Consider the following 17,987-nt stretch of genomic DNA (forward strand, 5'->3'; position numbering starts at 1 on the left):
CCCCTATTCCCCTGACTCCCAATCAGATTCCACCCATTCCCCTAACCCCCCCACTCCACTTCTCCCCTCGATACTTCCACACGATCACTTATAAGGGACCTGCTGATCGCAGTCCTCGCCAACTGCACCTCCTGCCAATCGCCCCCCCCTCAACAACTGACCTGCTCCCACTGACCACATGACCTCCACCACCCCCTCCCACAATCCTACTTAAACTGCAAACCTATATTCTCTCTGGCTTGAAAGTGGCTGGACCTTTAAACCTATCTGCTTTATGGCAGGTAGTGCTATAAAACAGAGGACGTGGCCTCCTTAAGTCCAACTGTGCAACCCTTTAGTGAAGGCTTCAGGAACGAGCTGCACTACAAGGCTCTTAGCTTGAGTTGGAAGTTCAGACCAAAACAGGATTGCCTGGATTTCGAGGTCGGCAACTAGAGATGGGGCAGCCACTCTGTGGAATTTCAGGCCGATATTTTCATATCATTGTTAAAAAGTGGATTGCGTACTTGGCTGGGGTGTAGTGTAAAGGGATATGCTGATGCATGACATAGGTGATGTTGTATCATTGACATCAGGTCTCGCATACAAGTAACCAAGAACCACACCAAAAGTCCCCAGATCAGAGCGACCATCCAAAACAATCACTAAGTGCAGCCCTCCCTGTGACAGACATGTGGTTGACACACAACTGCAACATTTGCCAATAAGAGTGAATGATGTTTAAATTTTGCTTGGAAGTAGAGAAAACAAACTGAGCAGTTTGGGACCCTTTCACACTGACTACAAGCAGCCCCTCTAATCAGAAGAACAGCCTTGCTCCCAAATCAAAATGTGCTGCATTTTAAATGTTGTTTCACCCAGTTCCTCAACTGCCTGGGATTTTAGTTAAAATGAATGTTAACATGAATGTTACTGTAAAAATATCTGAAGTGCTGTTCATGCATCAATGTGATTTACTGTCCTAATCTGGTTATTAATAACACGGACCAAGGAATGCAGCCACTATGTAGCATCAACTCTTTAAGGAGAACCAAGTACTTCACATGCTTATTTAAATCAACTGTTTGAATGTTTTATAGATATTTAGCAATAAAGAAAGAAGTTGAAGCAGCTGAAACTGAATCTGTGAATCAATCTGGAAATTTTTCAGCGCACCATTATTTACGTTACATTTCAACACAGGTAGGTCTTCAGAAATTATCTCATTCTACCAACCTACTAATATTGTGTTTCTGATCTTTGATAACAGTGGGTTTCTAATGGTCCAAACTTTTATCTGTTGTGCCAAGACTGGCAAGGTGTCTAGGAAATTCATTGCCATCATAATCTCTTGTTGGTATCCTCTGGCAGTGGAAGATGGCTAAGGGCATCAGCTTTGGTTATGTGTGTCCCTGGCCGGTGTTCAAATGTGTATTCGTAGGCTGACAAGAGCAATGCCCAATGCTAAAATCCTGGCCAGTGCGATTGGCTTTACCCTCCTTGAACAGTGGCTTGTGGTCTATAACAAATGTAAAATATCTACCACAGACTTATTGGTGGAATCTTCTCATGCCATACACCACAGATAGCCCTTTTTCTATCTGCAAGTAACCCTTCTCAGCTTCTGAAAGGGTTCTTGAGAAGTATGCAGTAGGTCTCTCAGACCCATCAAACTGCCCCAGTGCTGAATGGGGAAGCATCATTTGTTAGCACTAACTTCTTAGATGGGTCAAAATGTACCAAAAGACACGATGAATGCAGTAGTTTTTGACTTTGTTAAATGCTTCTCGCTGTGGTGCTTTCCAAAACCATCTCTGGTGTTTCTTCAATAAAATGTGTAAAGGAGCCTATAGGGTTGACAGGTTTGGCAGGAACCGCCCCAGGAATAATTTAAGCTCTGAGGAGTGTCTAGGTGCTGGAACCTCCTTTATTGCCCATACTTTGTCCTCCATACGATGCAATCTTTGGGCATCGACATAGTAACCAAGGTAAGCTACTTTGTTCATCTGGCAAGTGCACTTTTCCCCTTTCAGGCAAACTCCTGAAACCTTCTCTGTAACTTTCCAGATTGGCCAAGTGCTTATCTTTGGTTGCACCAGTAATCGGTACATCATCCAAATATACAACACACGCGGCATGTCCTGCATTAGGCTCTCCATGGTTCTTTGAAATATGGCACTTCCTGATGGAATGCCAAAGGGCAAGCATGTATACTGGTATAATCCTTTGTGAGTTTTAATAGTCTTGGGAAGCATCATCCAACTCCAGTTGTTGATATGTATGACTTATATCTAATTTGGTATATGATTGTCCTTCAGACAGTCTTGCTATAAATCCTCTATTTTAGGGAGAGTGTATTTGTCCAGTTTAGCTGCCTGGTTTACTGTTGATTTATAATCTCCACAGATGCGGACTGTTTTATCTGGTTTTACCGCAGGCACAATGGGGGCTTCCCATTCTGCAGCTGAACCAGTTGGATGATACCAAGTTCTTCCGGCCTTTTTAGTTCAGTGTCTACTTTCTCCAAAGCATAGGGCACAGGGCTAGATCTGCAAAATGTTGGGCTGGCTTCTGGGTCCTTTTGCCTTTAATTTTCTTGTTGAACTTTTGCCTTTAATTTTCCCAGGTTCACCCTGAAAAATCACTGATAATTCCAGATTACTTCATGCAGGCCTTTTTCTTTAATGTTGAAAATTTCCAACCAGTTGAGTTGAATTTCGTGGAGCCAGTCATGGCCCATAAGGCTTGGTCCTTGGCCAGACACCATGATTAATGGAAGTTGGGCGGACTGTAGGCTGAACCCCTTCTCGAAGATACCTGTAGGTCTGCTCCCCTACTACAGTAGTAGACGTTCCCGTGTCTACTTCCATTCTTAATGGTCTGCCATTGGCCAATAACAATGGGAGTTAACCTTGCCCATTTTTATATTATTCACCTGAAAAAATTCCGATCACTCACCAAAAAATCTTAAACAATATGTCCTGGTGCTGATCTGTCCACTCTATTGGTACTAGGCAGGCTCTGCTTACATCTGTGCCTCAAATGGCCCTTTTGGTGGAACACAAAGCATTCTGTATCTCTGAGGAGTGGCTTCCCCCACACCTGTAACACTCTGTACTGATCCTAGGGGGTTGATTCCTGCTCTTGAATCTCCTAACTCTACCAGCTTTGGTATCTGTTTCCCAGTTTAAACTGATATCTTTACTTTTGGTGCCACTGCTGTCTGCAGTTTCCAGCCCTAACTGGTGGAACATGCTACTTTGCACTCTCTGGAATTTTCCCATCCTGCCCACCACGGGAATTGTAGCAGGCGGGAGTGGACCATGCAAAAGTCCATTGACCTTGGACGGGAGGTTCCGGCTTTGGGGCAAGCACGGCCGGAAAATCCCGCCCTCTGAAGTTCCTGGGTGCCGTTCTCAACACTCTCCATTGCTCACACTTTTTCCAGTGCCTTTTCTAAATCAGTCTAGGTTTCTGCTAGCAATTCTCTTTATTGCCTCCTCATTTACTCTTCAAGCCAGTCGATTACTCAGCATCTCATTTAATGTTGTCCCAAAATCACAATTTTCCACCATTTTCCTTAGTTTTGATATATAGACTGCAAAGCCCTCCCTTGGTGCTCCCCCCATTGAATTAAACTTAAATCACAGAGGGCTTGGGATGGGAATGCCCTTATACCAACTATATGATTTCTGTAAAAGAGCTTGTATCAGGTGTGTTCCAGGATGTAAGACTATGGATCGACTTATAGATTTGGGTCCCACATGTGCTTATTAATATCACCTTCCTCTTGCTCTCCTACTCAATTCCATTCACTTTGGAAAAAATACTTTAAACACTCGAGGTACTGTACCTCAGCAGAGGAGTCGAAACAATCCACTCTTCCAAAATCAGGCATCCTTCCAGCTCTTTTTTACCTCACAAGCTTGACTTCGACTGGACCAGGTTCTGTGCTGACGCTGTTGCAAGCACAGCTGCTTTTTACCTCATTGCCGAATGTAGTAATTTGGCTCCACCAGTTATTAACGAAGAAAGAACATTTATTAACAGTAACAACTATATACAGAACAATGCAGATTGATGCTTACAATCCTGGATTGATCCTCCAGGCTCGAACTGCTGGGACATGCCCAGTCAAGTTGGAGTGAAGCCCAACTCATTTCCCGATTAGTCAGTCTGGATCATATGACCCTTTCGCCCCCTTAAAGGGCCAGACACCACTGTAAATTGACTTATTTATTGAAAGTGAAGTAGAGTTTGCACACAGTAATCCGCTCCTGGAGAGAGACAGAGGTTACATGGAAAAGCTAAAAACAGAATCCTGTTTTGCTGCAGTTTTAATTCAAGTCTAGGTATCGCCAGACCGTTATCGCTTTTGATCAGCTGACAGCTATCAATAAGCATTAAAAATTGCTACAGTCTTTGGATAGTCAGAAGCTTTTTCCCAGGGTTGAAGAGTCAATTACTAGGGGGCATAGGTTTAAGGTGCGAGGGGCAAGATTTAAAGAAGATGTACAAGACAAATGTTTTACCCAGAGGGTGGTGGGTGCCTGGAACTCGCTGTCAGGGGAGTTAGTAGAAGCAGATACGATAATGACTTTTAAGGGGTGTCTTAACAAATACATGAATAGGAAGGGAATGGAGGGATATGGTCCCCAGAAGGGTAGGGGGTTTTAGTTCAGTCAGGCAGCATGGTCGGTGCAGGCTTGGAGGGCCGAAGGGCCTGTTCCTGTGCTGTAATTTTCTTTGTTCTTTTACTGAAGAGTGGGTTAGTTTCGAAGAATATTAAATGCCTGCTTTGCAAATCCATCCATTAAATTGTAACACAGCCAAGCTGTTGTAATCCTGTAATGAATGTATTATTGCAGTTTAATCTGCTGTAGAATCAATTTTATTACCCATTACTAGTAACAGTCATTTACCATTGACAGGATTTTTTTTCTGCTCCAATTTGTGTTTACAGTGAAAAAGTTATCATTTCATAATCGTAAGCAATCTTCATTGTAATTAAATTATTTAAAGGAACAACGCATTCAATAGTTTAAAAAAACCCAGAAATGAGCCATCGGAGAATGCTTTTCTTTCAATGAAAGGGAATCTTTCAGTTTCAAATAATTCTAGAAAACAATTGTGAAAAACAAAATTGTTATGTCAGGAAAACAAGTCTTTAGTATTACAACTGAGATGCTGACAGAGCCCGGTAGCCATTGCACTTAACCATTTCTTGATAACACATGGAATGAATGGGATTGCCTGAAGTCTGGCAATTGTGGTGGAGAACTCTGGCAGCCAAGATGGATACTCCACTTGACATTTCTCGCTGAAGATAGGTACACATGCTTCAGCTTTGTCTTTGCACTGATGGCAGAGCTTTCCCTTCTTTGAGGATGGGATGTTTCTGGAGCCGCCTCCTCCTGTCAGTGGTTTAATCTTTAATTGTTTAAGGGGGTTGGGAAAGGTCATCTTACGAATTCTGTGAAAGGCTGTCTCAGTCTTTCAAGTAAATATTCCTTTCTCATTTTGTTGTTCTGTGCAAAAGCTTATTTCGGAGAAATTTCGTTCACGCCTTCTTGCAATTTGTCTTATTTGAAGCTTTATTCGATTGCTTTAAAACCATCTTTAAAAGTTTATTTATTATTCACAAGTAGGCTTACATTAACATTGCAATGAAGTTACCGTGAAAATGCCCTAGTTGCCACACTCTGGCGCCTGTTCGGGTACACTGAGGGAGAATTTAGCATGGCCGAGGCACCTAACCAGCACGTCTTTCAGACTGTGGGAGGAAACCAGAGCATCCAAAGGAAACTCACGCAGACACGGTGGGGAACGTGCAGACTCCGCACAAACAGTGATCCAAGCCAGAAATCAAACCCGGGTCCCTGGCGCTGTGAGACAGCAGTGCTAACCGTTGTGCCACCATGTCGCCCGTCTCGTGGTTTCGTGGGATTAAAATTTTGTGATTATAAAAGATCAAGATACTCAATATATTTGAACAATTTTAACACTAAAAGCTTGCATTAATTTTTTTTTCATGGATTTTTGAATAAGTCCGCAAAATTTCCTATGAACAGAACCGGTTTTACAGTACTCCTATTTCAAATACAGGCTTGCAGTCTGAATTTTATATAATTTACATCTGGATGTGGCAGGGCTGCAGAGCTGTGATCTGATCCGTTTCTTGTGGGATGACTAATGTCTGTCCAGAGCATTCTGCTTCCAATGTTTAGAAGGGCCTTGGAGAGGATCCTGGTGCAAACCACAAGGGCACATGTTCTAGGGTCGCTCAGGGTCACTGTCAGAACAAGTGATCATTGGCTGAGTAGGATGCACCAGATTTCCCAGTCCTTCCTTTCTTGTTTTCCTCATGGACTGTTCTGTTTCTATTTGACATTATGGCGAAGGGAGCTTTCTTTACTCTTCAGACCTGGCTTGCCTGTGGAGTGCAAGTTAAGGTGGCTGGTAAATGAACTGACAAATGTACTTAGGGGATAGATCAATACGGATTCAGTGGCAAACATTTAAAGGGATCCTTCAGAATACACAGAATAGACACATTCCAATCCGAAAGAAAAATTCCAAGGGAAGGGCCTGTCATCATGATTAACTAAAAATGTTAAAGGCCGTATTAAACTGAAAGAAAAAGCATATATTTGCACAAAGCTAAGTGGCAGGTCAGAAGATTGAATAGAATATAAAGAGCATCAAAGAATGACAAAAAGGTTGATAAGAAGAGGAAAATAGAGTACAATGTTAGAATGTAACCGGTGACAACTTTGTATCGGATGTAATGTGACCAATCGTAACAAGTTGAGAGTCAGCTAACCATGGAATGAACCAATTACAGAATAATGTGATGGTCAGCTGACTCACTATAAATAAGAACCTGTTGGGAATTGTTGGTAACTTGGATTGGCCCAGGGAGTGGCCTCAAGTTTCGAGTAATGAAGTTTCTTTATTAAACCCTTTCTTTGATTTATAAGTTGGAATAAGTTTTGTTATATTTTTAATGTTTGCATTTGAAGAGTTCCTTCCAATGAAACATACGAGAGCAAGATAGCCAGTAATATAAAGACAGATAGGAGTTTCTATGTATATTTAAATAAGAAGCAATTAAGTGAATTTTGATCCTATAGAAATTGCATCTGGGGAATTGGTAATGGGAAGCAGGACTATGGCGGATGAATTAAACAGGCATTTTGCATCAGTCTTCACTATAGAGGACACAAGTAATATGCTAGAAATAGCTGTAAGTCAGAAAATGGAAGGGAAGAGGAACTCCGGAAAATTACAATCACTGTGGAAATGGTACTGAGCAAACTGTTGAAGCTGTGGGCTGACAAATCCACAGGTCTGGGAGAACTTTACCCTAAAATCTTTACCCTAAAGTCTTGCACGAAATGTCTAATGAGATACCTTATACCTTGTTTAATTTTCCAAAATTCCCTAGATTCAGAGAAGGTTCCTTTAGATTGGAAGATAGCAAATGTAACTCCTTTATTCAAAAAGGGAGGGAGACAAAGTAGGAAACTACAGGCCAGTTAGCCTTACATCTGTCATAGAGAAAATGTTAGAAGCCATTAGTAAAAATGTTATGTTATAGTAGATCACTTGGAAGAATTCAAGGCAATCAGGCAGAATCAACATAGTTTGTGAAAGGGAAATCATATTTATTGGAATTCCTTGAAGGAGTCATATGTGCTATGGATAAAGGGGAACCAGTGGATGTACTGTACTTGGATTTCCAGGAGGTTTTGATAAGGTTATTGCGGTAAATAAAAAGTCATGGTGTAGGAGTAACATATTGGCATGAGAGGTTACACGACACCGGGTTATAGTCCAACAGGTTTATTTGAAATCACAAGCTTTCACAACGCTGCTCCTTCGTCAGACTTCAGATTTCTCCACATATTGGCATAGATTGAAAATTGGCTAACTAACAGGAAACAGAAAGTTGTCGTAAATGGGTAATTTTCTGTTTGATGAGTGGTGTGCCATCAGTACTGGGGCCTCAACTTTTTACAATTCATAGAAATGACTTGAATGAAGGGACTGAAGATATGGTTGCTAAATTTGCTGATGACAAAGATAGGTAGGAAAGTAAATTGTGAAGTGAACATAAGGGGGCTACAAAGAGACATAGATAGGTTAGATGAGTGGGGAAAATCTGGCAAATGGAGTATACTATGGGCAAATGTGAAATGATCCATTTTGGCAGAATGAATAAAAATGAGCATATTATCTAAATGCTGGAAGATTGCAGAGGTCTGAAATGCAGAGCGATCTGGGTGTCTTCATGCATAAATCGCAAAAAGCTAGTATGCAGGTACAGTAAGTATTAGGAAAGCTAATAGATTGTTATGATTTATTGTGAGGGGATTTGATTATAAAAATAGGGAGGTTATGCTTCAGTTGTACAAGGCATTGGTGAGACCATATCTGGAGTACTGTGCACAATATTAGACTCCTTATTTAAGGAAGGATGCAAGTGCATTGGAAGCAGTTCAGCGAAGGTTTACTAAACTAATACCAGGAATGGGTGAGTTGTCTTAGAGGAAAGGTTGGAGAGGTTAGTTTCTATCCACTAGAGTTTATAAGAGTAAGAGACAACTTGATTGAAGCTTTTAAGATCTTGAGGGGTATTGACAGGGTAGATATGGAGAGGATGTTTTCCCTTGTTGGAAAATCTAGAATTGGTTGTGGGGGGAGTGGGGAGGGGAGGGTGGGAGGGGGTAGGAGGTCACTTTTTAAAAATAAGGAGTCACTCATTTATGATGGAGATGAGGAAAAATATTTCTCTGAGTGTTGAGAGTGCCTAGAACTCTCTTCCTCAAAGGCAGTGGAAGCAGAATCTTTGAATATTTTTAAGGCTGAGCTAGATAGATCTAGATTAACAAGGGGGAATGTGGAGTTGAGGGTTACAGTCAGATCAGCCGTGATCTTATTGAATGGCAGAGCATGTTCGAAGGGCTAAGTGGTTATTCCTGCTCCTAATTCATATGTTCAAATGTACATATATTTGTAAAGGGCCCAGTATCTCTATGTTAAGTTTACCCCCAAGAGGCTCTTTCTAACCTCTTCCCTGGATAATGTAGTCCTTCCTAACTTCCGACTTCAATGGTGTGGCCCTTCCCATCCTGGTTTGCCCTGCTGACCTCCCTCCTTGATGGTGTGGCCCTGGTTACACTTTACCTGCTGGTTAGTACCCTTCATAAACTCATAAAAGCGCTTCTCTTAGCTGCTGTGAAGAACGGCTGTAGTCAATGTTGCAATATAGGGAATTCTGACAAAATAGATTTTTGGCTGCTATGAGGCCCATTAGAGTTCCAAAATTGAGTTTTTGGCACATGCACACACTTGTGTGTGCATTAAGTACATTAAGAAATGTAATTTTAATCATGTTCTCTGCAGTTATAAGCGGCTTTGTCTTTTTTCATTGTGGTACCAGCTGCCTGATTAGATGCCCTTTTAATGCTACTTAAATAGTTTAAATGGCGTTTTGCTTATTTTAATTTGGGCCTTATGCACTCTCTGGGAGTTTACAATCTTTTTAATTGTTGTGGAAAAAATGATTTTTTTTCTCCCAAGACTTCTTTTACTTTCAGTTTTGGCTGATGGCTAGTTAGAAACTGTTGGACTGCAGACTGAAAAGCAGTATTTCTGTGTCTCTCCCTGGTATTAGAAATTCTGCTGGCAAGTTGTTTGCAGTTTTTCTTGCCTTCCTGGAGTGAAAACTTTGCTGTTGGTTGTTTGCTAGTTAGAGGTCAGCAGTGGCATCATCTCTAACTCAAGGGACTGGGATTTCCAGAACGGAAAAGCCAGAGTTTCAATTCTCCAACCAAAGAACTAATTCACAGCAGGTTTTGCAGAACTGCACGTTCTAGCATCAAGCGAGCATTCTTATTTTCTGTGCTAAACCTGAGATGGGGTGTATGTTTGTTGGGAAGTTTATTTGGTTGGAACAGAGCAGTGGTTGTTAAGGTTTATACAATATCATGGGTTATTTTTTCTTTTTTGTAATTGATAAAAGTTATTGCTAATTTTCTTTCTATATCTTGAATAAACTTTGATTTGATTTATTATTGTCACATATATTAACATACAGTGAAAAGTATTGTTTCTTGCGCGCTATGAAGACACAACATGCTGTTCATAGAGAAGGAAACGAGGGAGTGCGGAATGTAGTGTTACAATCATAGCTAGGGTGTAGAGAAAGATCAACTTAATGCAAGATAAGTCCATTCAAAAGCCTGACAGCAGCAGGGAAGAAGCTGTTCTTGAGTAGGTTGGTACGTGACCTTAGACTTTTGTATCTTTTTCCTGAAGAAAGAAGGTGGAAGAGAGAATGTCCGGGGTGCATGGGGTCCTTAATTATGCTGGCTGCTTTGCCGAGGCAGCGGGAAGTTAGACAGAGTCAATGCTTGACGGATTGGGCTACATTCATGACCTTTTGTAGTTCCTTGCGGTCTTGGGCAGAGCAGGAGCCATACCAAGCTGTGATACAACCGGAAAGAATGCTTTCTATGGTGCATCTATAAATGTTGGTGAGAGTCGTAAAGCTGACATGCCAAATTTTCTTAGTTTTCTGAGAAAGTAGAGGTGTAGATGCGCTTTTTTAACTATAGTGTCGACATGGGGGGACCAGGGCAGGTTGTTGGTGATCTGGACACCTAAAACTGTGAAGCTCCCTAGTGGGTCATTTGAATCGTATCTGAAGTGAGACACGGGCGGCACGGTAGCACAGTGGTTAGCACTGCTGCTTCACAGCTCCAGGGTCCTGGGTTCGATTCCCGGCTCGGGTCACTGTCTGTGTGGAGTTTGCACATTCTCCTCGTGTCTGCGTGGGTTTCCTCCGGGTGCTCCGGTTTCCTCCCACAGTCCAAAGATGTGCGGGTTAGGTTGATTGGCCAGGTTAAAAATTGCCCCTTAGAGTCCTGAGATGCGTAGGTTAGAGGGATTAGCGGGTAAATATGTGGGGGAAGGGCCTGGGTGGGATTGTGGTCGGTGCAGACTCGATGGGCCGAATGGCCTCCTTCTGCACTGTAGGGTTTCTATGATTTCTATGATCTTATGCTCACCCTAGCCAAATTCAAAGTGCAAAACCTATGATCTAGGCTGACTTCATAAAACACTTTGGAGTTTCTGACCTGAATTATAACACACTTCTGATGCAAAGTGTGCCAGATGCAGTAATGTTGAGTGGTTAATTAATGTGAAAAGGGACCCAGAAACTGGAGAAGCACCATGGCCTGTGATTTTTCTCCCTGACCCTGGAGGAAGGTATGTTAGTGAATCCAATGCAATATGCCTGGGTGATGTGATTGTCATGGTTGATTAGCTGGCAGTATGTGTAAGCTGGGAGATGTGAGTGTGAGGCTGGCACACCAGTGCTAAGTGTGTGTGGGTGAGGTGAAGTTGTGCATATGGCATATGAGTCCTGATTGATGATGATTGTTGGCTGGTGAGTGATAGGGATATGGTGCAATGTGCAAAGTGTAAGGTGCAGTTGCTGGGATATGATTTTGAACACATGAGGTCATTGAGCTTCTTTCAGTGTTGCATGCAGGCCCTTGGGGCCAGACTGTGTCAGCCATTGGCTTTCATGGTCTCTATCTGGAGAGCCCCCAGTCCCCTGTAGATTGAAGACTTCTCTCCTGAACATCTCCTACACTAATATTACCAATGCTGTGTTTGAGAACCATGGAACCTGTTCTCTCCCTTGTTGTGTCTTTGTCATTCTTCTTGCACACAGCACCTGCTGCAATCAAAATATATCTTCCCTTTTAGGAGGAGCTGGCTGGCTTTATGATCTCTGTGCCAGTTCTTGGGCTTAATTGAATTTTATGGGTGATATCTTTCATTGTGCAGTGCTCACTCATATTGTACAATGTCTAAAATATTCAAAAATAAACTTACTTGCCTTTTTTAAATTGTGCAATTCTTGTTTCCTTCCATTGAAAAATAGTTTGTACTTCTAAAAATCTTTCATGTCTGAAAATAGTATTGAGACGTCCTAAAACGTAAGATCACTGACTGAATATTTTATATTGTTTTGACTGTACTTTATCTTCCATGGTAAAAATGGACTCTTGTTATTTTACACATTTTGATTCTTGGAGCTACTCTTGGACATTGGGCGGGATTTTCCAGCCACGCCCCCCCCCCCCCCCCCCCAGTCACCACCACCCGCTATGATTCCCATGGCAGGTGGACGGGAATATTCCCCCCGTTAACTATTCTTTAGTCTCTTCCGAACCATTTAATCACCTGGGAAAGGCAACAACAGAATAAAACAATACAATGGTATCTATGTCAATGGCTAGGATTTCTTGCCTTCTTTTGTTTTTACAGGGCACTGACTTCTTAGGATTTGCCTTTCATTTATATGACAGTGAGGATGAAGGGGAAGAGGCAAAAAGGAAACTTATTGCTCGAGAAGCAGAACTGAAAAAGTAAGCAGCTTCTGTTGAGAACTTGTTCCACTGGTATCGAACATTTGAAATTAGAATTAACAGTCATAATTTAAAACACTGATCAAATTGGGCTAAATTCTGCCATCAGCAGCAAAAGAATAGCATTTTGCACTGACCTTAACATCATAACGATCTAGCGATATCTTTTGCATGGACCTTTCCTTTCCTGACATGAGTTTAAATCTGGCATTTAAGTTTAGGGACTGTCTGGTGTGCAACAGCAGTAATGTTAGCAGGCAGGGCAAGTTTCCAATTATGATTAAGTATTCTCACAGACAGCAAACCAGCAAGTTAAAAGCATTTTATCCTTCGCTTTTAACAATGTAAACTTTCAGATAGCAAAATAAATGATATATAATTGGATTTAGCTAGAAGCTGAAACATCAAAGTAAACATTTTTTTACCATAATTTGACATTTCATAACTATATAATTATGGCATTTCAGGGTGTTTAGCAGTTATTCTTAAATTATCACACTGTTAAAAACCCAGGTACACCACATTTAATAAGATATGACTTTTTAGAGGATTCTAACAGCAGGATTAATGGCATAAAATTGGTAGTTTTCATGAATTCACTGCGTGCTGTGGGGTTGCTCTCTGGGAGACCCTCAACAGCACACCCTTTGGAGAATGACTAGCAGCTGAATTTCTGCCTTACTCTGTGCATGTGCAAAATCCTGAAATTTCTACCATTTTCAGTGATGTAAATGATGGTGAAAACAAACACTTCTGGCATCAAACTACTGCCAAATCTGGGCCACTATGGATTTTGTTTTCAATCATTGTAGCAGGATTAAGGATCTAATTTATCTATTTCCTTTCCAAAAACAGGGAAGAAGAAATGGAACTTATGGAATTACGCCTTATAAAAGAGGAATTTATCCCTGGATCATGGAATATTAACACTGTAATGCTTGGAGGCCTAGGAAAATTACCTCTATCAGACGGTAGAATTTCTGTTCCTAGCAAACCTTTCTGTCCTAAATAACGAAATTTCCTGGAGTAACTTTATCGGAGACTTGGCCTAGAAATTTGATCATGCTTGAAAAAATGTGCTGCTCCCATTCCCATGGGAGCACCGGACTGGGATCTCGTTAAAATTAGGCAGTGGGCTAGGATGTCTTATTGTACTGCCGGAGGAAGTGCTTGTGTACTTGTTCTGAGTGTAGAGGATTCAAGTTGCTGACTTCAAAGGCTCAAGCTATTGGAGGAAGGTGGACGGGCATTGATCAGACAATAATAGGTACACTGGGGAATCTGCATCAAGGCTCCGAGAGCAAATCTCATTCCAACAAGCGTTGGGGCTTTATGGACCATATGTGTTTTTTTGTCTTTATAGTTAAGAAAGAACATAACCCATAAATGTGAACTGAAGAAAGGGATTGTGTGATAAGTAGTGAGGATTGTAGAATTTTGGTATATTGGGGATGAATGGGTTTATTCAGATAAAACACTTTTCGATATACCTCTCTCTAAGAGCTCTGGCATGGAAGGTCGCTGGAGGTCGAAGTTGTTACTGATTATCCTCCTCCCCTCTTCTACTCTTCGCCTTCCTCCTGTCACATTAGTTGCTACCCAGCTGGTTGTAAAGGTTCACCTCTCATGACGGAAAGGTTGTGCAACATCCATCCTCAAGCCTGGATACCCAGTGCAAAGTGGATGTGTTTCTGGTAGCAGCATGGGTCTCATTGTACATCAAATAAACAACCCATATTTAAGTATTTAATTGCATATTTCTTGCATGCACCCCAGATGCTTATGGAAGAACCTAATCCATTATGATGGATGGTACATTTTGGAGCAGGAGGGGAGTGCCCGTGCTACACACCATGTTGGAGGCCTAGCAGCTGCAGCCATGCACCCTAGTGGGAGCTGCAGCCTTGCACCCTAGTGGGAGCTGCAGCCATGCACCCTAGTGGGAGCTGCAGCCATGCACCCTAGTGGGAGCTGCAGCCATGCACCCTAGTGGGAGCTGCAGCCATGCACCCTAGTGGGAGCTGCAGCCATGCACCAATGTCTTTTTAGGCCATGATGTTTTCAGATTTCTGTAATCATTTTCCTTTGCATGCATTCCAGGTTGCTCATAGAATAAACTGTGCTGTATATACTTGATTGCTATGACGTTTATGCTATTAACAAAAGTCCTGAAAAGGTGATAACATACGGGTAATCTTGATTGAAGAACTGAGTGTGTGGTCAGGAGGGTGATTTTGTGGAACAAAAAAAGTCACAAATGAATTAAAAGCTGATGTGCAGCTAATATTGTGGTGATGACAGTACAAATGCTGCCAATTTTATAACTTGAAAACTATGTATTTTGAAACACAAGACACTCACTCTAGAATGCCAAACCAAACACATCCCACTGGCATCAGTAAAGGTTGATTTTTGGTTGCATTCCAGATGCCATATGCATGATATCCAATGTGAAATTGGGAAAATCAGATTTCTGGAATTCAATGTCACCAAGCAGCACAGTAGCACAGTAGTTAGCACTGCTGTCTCACAGCGCCAGGGACGTGGGTTCGTTTCCCGGCTTGGGTCACTGTCTGTACGGACAGTCTGCATGTTCTCCCTTTGTCTGCGTGGGTTTCCTCCGGGTGCTCCGGTTTCCTCCCATAGTCCGAAAGACGTGCTGGTTAGGTGGATTGGTCGCGTTAAATTCTCCCTCTGTGTACCCGAAAAGGCCCTGAAGTGTGACGACCAGGGGATTTTCACAATAACTTCATTGCAGTGTTAATGTAAGCCTACTTGTGACTCTAATAAATAAACTAAACTAAAAACACTAAAGCTATTTCAATTAAATGCTCTTCTCTAGTGTATAATCTATTCTTGTATTTTTGCGTTTAGATGTTCTTAATATTTGAATTCTGTTCTTTACAATTGTTAATGTGATAAAATATGGAGAATATGAATTACACATGGTGTGGTACAAATTCTGCTATTTCTGTTTGCAATCTCCGACCGTACATACTTAATAATGCTGTCATAAATTGTATTGCTAAAATGAATGTAGAATTCTTTTAGTATAATCTCGGTCTTGTTAATTTTTTTTGCTTTGCTTTTACAGCTGCCAAGGTAAGACTGTCCATTGCAATTGAAAAGGTAATGACTTTTATGTCATTGTTTTAAGTCCTCTTATAATGCAGATGGTCACATGCCAGTAGGTCTAAGTGCCTTGAAATAACTTGTAGAGGAAGATAATCGCACATATATTGCATAGATCCTTTAGAATTAACCTATATATTGATGCATGTATCATAATAATGACGGGCACAAAATATTAATTGATTTTCTAATTTCAAGAAGAGCTTGATCATGTAGTAATGTAAGGATTTTGAATTACTCAAAATATGATCATGATCTTGCTGGGATTTTGTACGAAAAGACTTCATGAATTATTGTAGTTGAAGATATCATTACTGTTCTCTTTGCTGCTGAAGCTTTATATTTGTTTTCTTTCAATTCTTCGTTAATTGATCCACTTGTATCATATAATTGATCATCAAGATGTTTTTGCAATATTTTTGAGTTACCACTACGTGTGCAGGCACATACCTAAGGGGCTCTGAACTAAACAGCTAAAATATTCACATGAATAGGACAGAATAGAATCGAATTTGGGTAAGTCTCATAGAACATGCATATCCTTTCCTTGCAAAAGTGCACTCTGCTAATCTAAGTTTAGAAAACACAGGAACAGGTTGTTAAAATGAAGTCTTAAGAGATGTGAGATGAAAAGCAGTTGTCCACTCGTTATAATTGTATACTGTCAATTATACGGACAATTGCTCAAAGTTATTGTTTGCATCCAGAGACAATTATCAATGACAGTTATAACTTCCATTGTTTTTGCTGATTAAATTTGATCATCATTGCCTTTGATTTTATTAGGACTTAGCTTCAGTCTGACTGTTCATTTTTTTAAGGATCATGAAAGCTGGAAAAAGATTTAGTTATACTTTATAATGAGGGAGGTTACTCAAGAAATAAACCAGGTTGGGACCGCATCCTGCATTGCTACGTGCTGGGAGTGCCAGTTCGCATTGGATTATAAAGAAATAACAGCACAGAAAGCTGATGCTTATCTTCTACATGAGCAATAGTTAATGGGCAAAACCTTAGCAAAAAATGGCAAAGCGTCAGGATCTGACTGACTAACCGGCATGTCTCCGCCCAGAGAAACAGGCAGCTTTTGTCTCCAGAGCTTATAGCACTTAGTTATATCGCCATGTTGAGGGGCAGGGCCTAAATAAAAAGGGTGCCCCGATCAGACTAAGAAATAACCTACCCTCATCCCACCATAGAAGGAGTTCCTTGCCACCTAACACTGGCATCCTCGTGGATCCACATCTACTCCCCACACCACAAATAAGATTCTCTACCCCCCTCCCCACACCCCACCCCACCCAGGAGGCTCCCACTAGGGTCTGCCCCGATACTGCCCCTGGAACAGTTTGGCACTGCCAGGTTAGTGCCAGTGGACAGTACCAGACTACCACCACCTGGCCACGTCCCTCTCCCCCAGGGGCTATACTCATCTTTACACTCCCCGGGGATCCCCACGACAGGTTCACATCCAGATGTACCTGTTGTAAACCGCACTGACTTCACATCACGTTGGTGAGGTTTGAAAATATGGCTAGGAATCAATATATGGCAGGGGGTGCTGTTAATGATATTACAATTTATTATAATACATTTAAATGAGGTTCTTGCCCATTGTGGGTGTGAACCTGATTACATCACCAATGAGGGGCGGCGAAAATCGGAAATTGATTTCTCCCCGGATTTCCGTGATTTCTGGATTTTGCCGGATCTTGAGCCCCCGCTGTCAATCCTGCCAACGGAGAGCGTGGACTCAAGATTGTTTCCCCCCCCCACCCATCGTCTAATTTCTCCAAATCCCATTATTCACTTTTAGAAGAATAGAATCATACAATACTGAAGGCCACTTGGCCTATCATGCCTTTGCTGTTTTTTTTAGAAAAGCTGTGCGATTAGTCACACTCCCCTGCCATCTTTGGTTCTTTTGCCGATCGCCTTAAATCTGTGTCTCCTGGATACTAACTCTTCTGTCACTGGGCAGTTTCTCCTTATTTACTCTTCAAAACCTTTCGCAATTTTGAACGTGTCTTTCAAATCTTCTCTTAACCTTCTCTGCTCTAAAGCGAACAACCACTACTTCTGCAGTCTCTCCATATAACTGAAGTTCCTCATCCCTGGTTCTATTCCTTGGTACTATTCCAGTAAATCTCTGCACAATCTCCAAGGCTTTGACCTTCTTCCCAATGTGTTATGCCCATAATTGAACATAGAACTCCTTCTGAGGCTCGGCCAACGTTTTATGAAGGTTTGGCACAACTCCCTTGCTATTGTACTGTATTCCTTTATTAGTAAATCCATATGTTTTTCAGCTTTCTCAACTTGCCTTGTCACCTCCGAAGATTAGTGAGAATGATTCTCCCCATCTGCCCTCCTGAAGTTGCAGAATATTGCTCGGCTACAACTTGGTGCTTAAACCAAGTAGATATG

General features: G+C 41.6%; 1 protein-coding gene across 1 annotated transcript in view; it reads left to right on the forward strand.

Moving 5' to 3' along the window:
• LOC144507485 (coiled-coil domain-containing protein 87-like) overlaps positions 1-13,440 on the forward strand; it is a 38,443-nt gene extending 25,003 nt beyond the window's left edge. Inside the window, exons 10-12 of the mRNA XM_078234611.1 lie at positions 1,080-1,182; positions 12,328-12,428; positions 13,284-13,440. Of these exons, the coding sequence (XP_078090737.1) occupies positions 1,080-1,182; positions 12,328-12,428; positions 13,284-13,440 (361 nt within the window). The remainder of the gene's footprint in view (positions 1-1,079; positions 1,183-12,327; positions 12,429-13,283) is intronic.
• Positions 13,441-17,987: the final 4,547 nt, after the last annotated feature.

This window comes from Mustelus asterias, chromosome 19 (genome assembly GCF_964213995.1).
Source record: "Mustelus asterias chromosome 19, sMusAst1.hap1.1, whole genome shotgun sequence".
NCBI lineage: Eukaryota > Metazoa > Chordata > Chondrichthyes > Carcharhiniformes > Triakidae > Mustelus > Mustelus asterias.